The sequence below is a fragment of the Eimeria maxima genome, genomic scaffold (genome assembly GCF_000499605.1).
Source record: "Eimeria maxima Weybridge genomic scaffold, Emw_scaff1865, whole genome shotgun sequence".
Classification (NCBI taxonomy): Eukaryota; Apicomplexa; class Conoidasida; order Eucoccidiorida; family Eimeriidae; genus Eimeria; species Eimeria maxima.
Window position 1 is genome coordinate 1 of NW_013564769.1, and position 3,108 is coordinate 3,108.

A 3,108-nucleotide genomic window follows, 5' to 3' on the forward strand; every position below is an offset into this window, starting at 1 on the left:
ATTTTTTTTTTTTTTTTTTTTTTTTTTTTTTAATCCTTTTTATTCCTTTTTTTTATTTTTATTTTTATTCCTTTTTATTCTTATTTTATTTTTATCCCTTTTATGTGCTTATTCCTATTCTTTTTTATTTTTATTTCTTATTTTTTTGCCATAAATCCTTTTTTATATTCTTTTTTTTATCATTATTCCTTTTTATGCTTATTTTTTTTTTATTCCTTTTTATTATTATTTTCTTATTATCCCTTATTATTCTTTTTATTACTATTTTCTTATTATCCCTTATTATTATTATTTTATTGTTCTTTTGTTAATTATTTAGTGTATTTGTTGTTATTGTTGTTGCATTAGTTGCATTTTTTGCGAGTTGTGTTTCGCCTTCTGCGGTGTATATACAGCTTCCTTTTTTTTTTCTCCCCTTTCATACAGGCAGCAGTTATTGCATTAACTGCTGTATGGGCACGTAAGGCAGATAAATGCCCTGTAGTTAGCCAAGGAGAAGGGATGATCATCACCTGCTGCTGCCCAGGTATGTTGCTGCTCTCGAGGGTTTAGGGTTTAGGGTTTAGGGTTTAGGGTTTATTTAGTGTTGCTGATTATATATATACACTTTATATACACTACAAATAAAGGAAGAACAGCTGCTGTATTTATTGCATATTTCTTCTTATCTTTATTATGCATGCGTTCTCTTTGTCTCTCTGTATATCTGCATGCATAGATATAAAATGCCTGCATGCAGCTATTATTATATCTATGCATGCAGCTATAAGAACAGGCAAAGTATATTTGCATGCATATGTTATGCCCGTTCTTCTTTTATGTTGCCTCTTCCTATTTATATTATAATTAACCGCTTTCTCCATCTTATCTAGGGTTTATTAGGGTTTATTAGGGTTTATTAGGGTTTATTAGGGTTTATTAGGGTTTAGGGTTTAGGGTTTGTATGTATATACAGGTTGGTGTAAGACGGATCTTGGTGGATGGGAGGCACCACCATTAACAGCAGAAGATGGCGCAGGATTTGTTTCCTCATTAGCATTAAGAGCAACAAAAGAGCAGCATGGTAAATTCGTTAAGGAAGGGAATACTATTGATCTACGCGAAGATTAAATGCAGCAGCAGCAGCACCAGCAGCAGCAGCAGCAGCAGCAGCAGTAACAGCATCAACAGCAGTAGCAGCAACAGCAGCAGTAGCAACAGTAGCAACAGCAGCAGTAGTAGCAACAGCAGCTGCTGCAACAGCAGCAGCAGAGAAAGTTGTTGTGATGTGGGCAATCTAATTGCTAGCAGATGAACATGCTGCTGCTGCTGCTGCTGCTGCTGCTGCTGCATCTTTGCCTTCTTGCTGCAGCAGCAGCAGCAGCATCTTTATTTTCTTGCTGCAGCTGCTGCGGCAATAAGGGGCTACTTGCAAGCTACAGCGCAGCTGTATATACACCATAAACCCTCATATATAATGCTGCTGTATATATTGTATCTATTTACGGTGTATATACACCTAATTGTATATATATAGTATTAAGATCTGCTGTATAGGCGACGGCCCCACACTTCCTTCTCAGGTGTATAGGCAGCTTTAGTAGCTAGCAGCAACGTGTCTTGTAGCATCAAGACAATAAAAGACACAAAGACAACAAAATAAATGTACAGGGGAGGGGGAGGGGATAACTATAAGAGGGAGACACAGCAGAAGGGAGAGAGAGGAGAAGACAAGTACATGCAAGTCAAGGGAGAGGGACAGACAGAGGAAGAGGGGGAAGGAGAGAGACAGAGGTAGGTAGATAGATAGATAAATATACATATAGAGATGTACAGATGGATAGATATAGGTAGGGGGAGGAAAGAGGGAAAGGGCCGATGGTGCGAAGGTGGGGAGAGGGGAGACAGAAGAAGAAGGGCAGCAGCAACAGTTATTGAGCATTTATTACATATATAATATATACAATATATATTATATATATAATATATATAGTATTGTTACTATATATATAAGAGGAGGCTGTGCATGCATGCACGTAAGGCGGGGTACCAGTGTAAGAAACAAGCAAATATCCATCAAGGGCATACACCCCACAATATGTTATTCCTCCCTCCCCTCTCTTATAATCCCTGGTAATACGTCATGGGGGCCCTCGGGGCCCCTTGGGGCCCCATGACTGGCCCTAGGGGCCCTGGGGGCCCTCAGGATATTCCTGAGGGTTTGTCTTGTATAAGCCCTCTGTGGTTATTGACGAACTCTTAGTCATGTAACAAAATATTTATAATTTTTATTACTTTTACGCCCTTTTCTCCTTATATACTAACTTATTTCCCCTTAATTGTTTCTTCTTAGCTAAGGTATTTGTTGCTCTTTGTGGGGTTATTTACGTAAACCTTGTAAGAAAAGGTATTGTATGCTGTGGCGACTCGTACATCCGTCTAAGGTGTATAGGCAGCTTAAATAGTGTATCTTAGTCAACTATTAGGGGATATGCACAATAAAATGTTCTTTAGCAACTCGCCCTCTTGCACACCTTCTTGCATAGCTTGCCAAGCCAATACAACAAGCCTGCCTGGGCTAAGCCTTGGAGTTCCTCTCGGGGATTTCCTTCGCGTTCTTCATACATCCCCGTGGTGCTTGAGGGTTTATACGCTTGTTCCTGGTGTACAAGACTGGCTGTCAACAACAAAACCTACCTATCTTCGTGAGAGAGGATGTCTATTCGTTATTGATCAAAGTTGGGTAGGTAAGACACCAACAAGGCCCCAACAAGACAAGCAAAATGACGACGGTGCATTTGGCTAGCACTTTCTGTGCGACGCAAGATCAGCCCCTAGTTGGCTAGTTCTTCACACCGAAATCAATCTGGGCAGAGCCCCAACTTTGCATGCACAGCTAATTTCGGTGCGATGCACCCAACGGATGATTGTATCGTTAACTGCCCGTTGACGCTCCCTCCATCTTCGCCCCGTCAATTGTTGTTTTCCCTAAAACGTTAACTGCATCAAATCCCTTGACAATGAATGTCTGTAAGAGACTGTGGTGATGGAATGTGTGTGTTTCTTCCCCGTTTCCTGCGGCGTGTTTACGATGCACGGGGCAGACTCGTCCCTGCCCTTTTGGCACAC

At 40.5% G+C, this 3,108-nt stretch overlaps 1 protein-coding gene across 1 annotated transcript; it reads left to right on the plus strand.

Moving 5' to 3' along the window:
- Positions 1-395: 395 nt before the first annotated feature.
- Positions 396-1,110, plus strand: EMWEY_00056050 (hypothetical protein; the record flags this gene model as incomplete). The annotated part of the gene is made up of 2 exons (XM_013480375.1): positions 396-460; positions 956-1,110. Coding segments are annotated over 2 exons (220 nt in total), but the record flags the coding sequence as incomplete, so codon positions are not given.
- Positions 1,111-3,108: the final 1,998 nt, after the last annotated feature.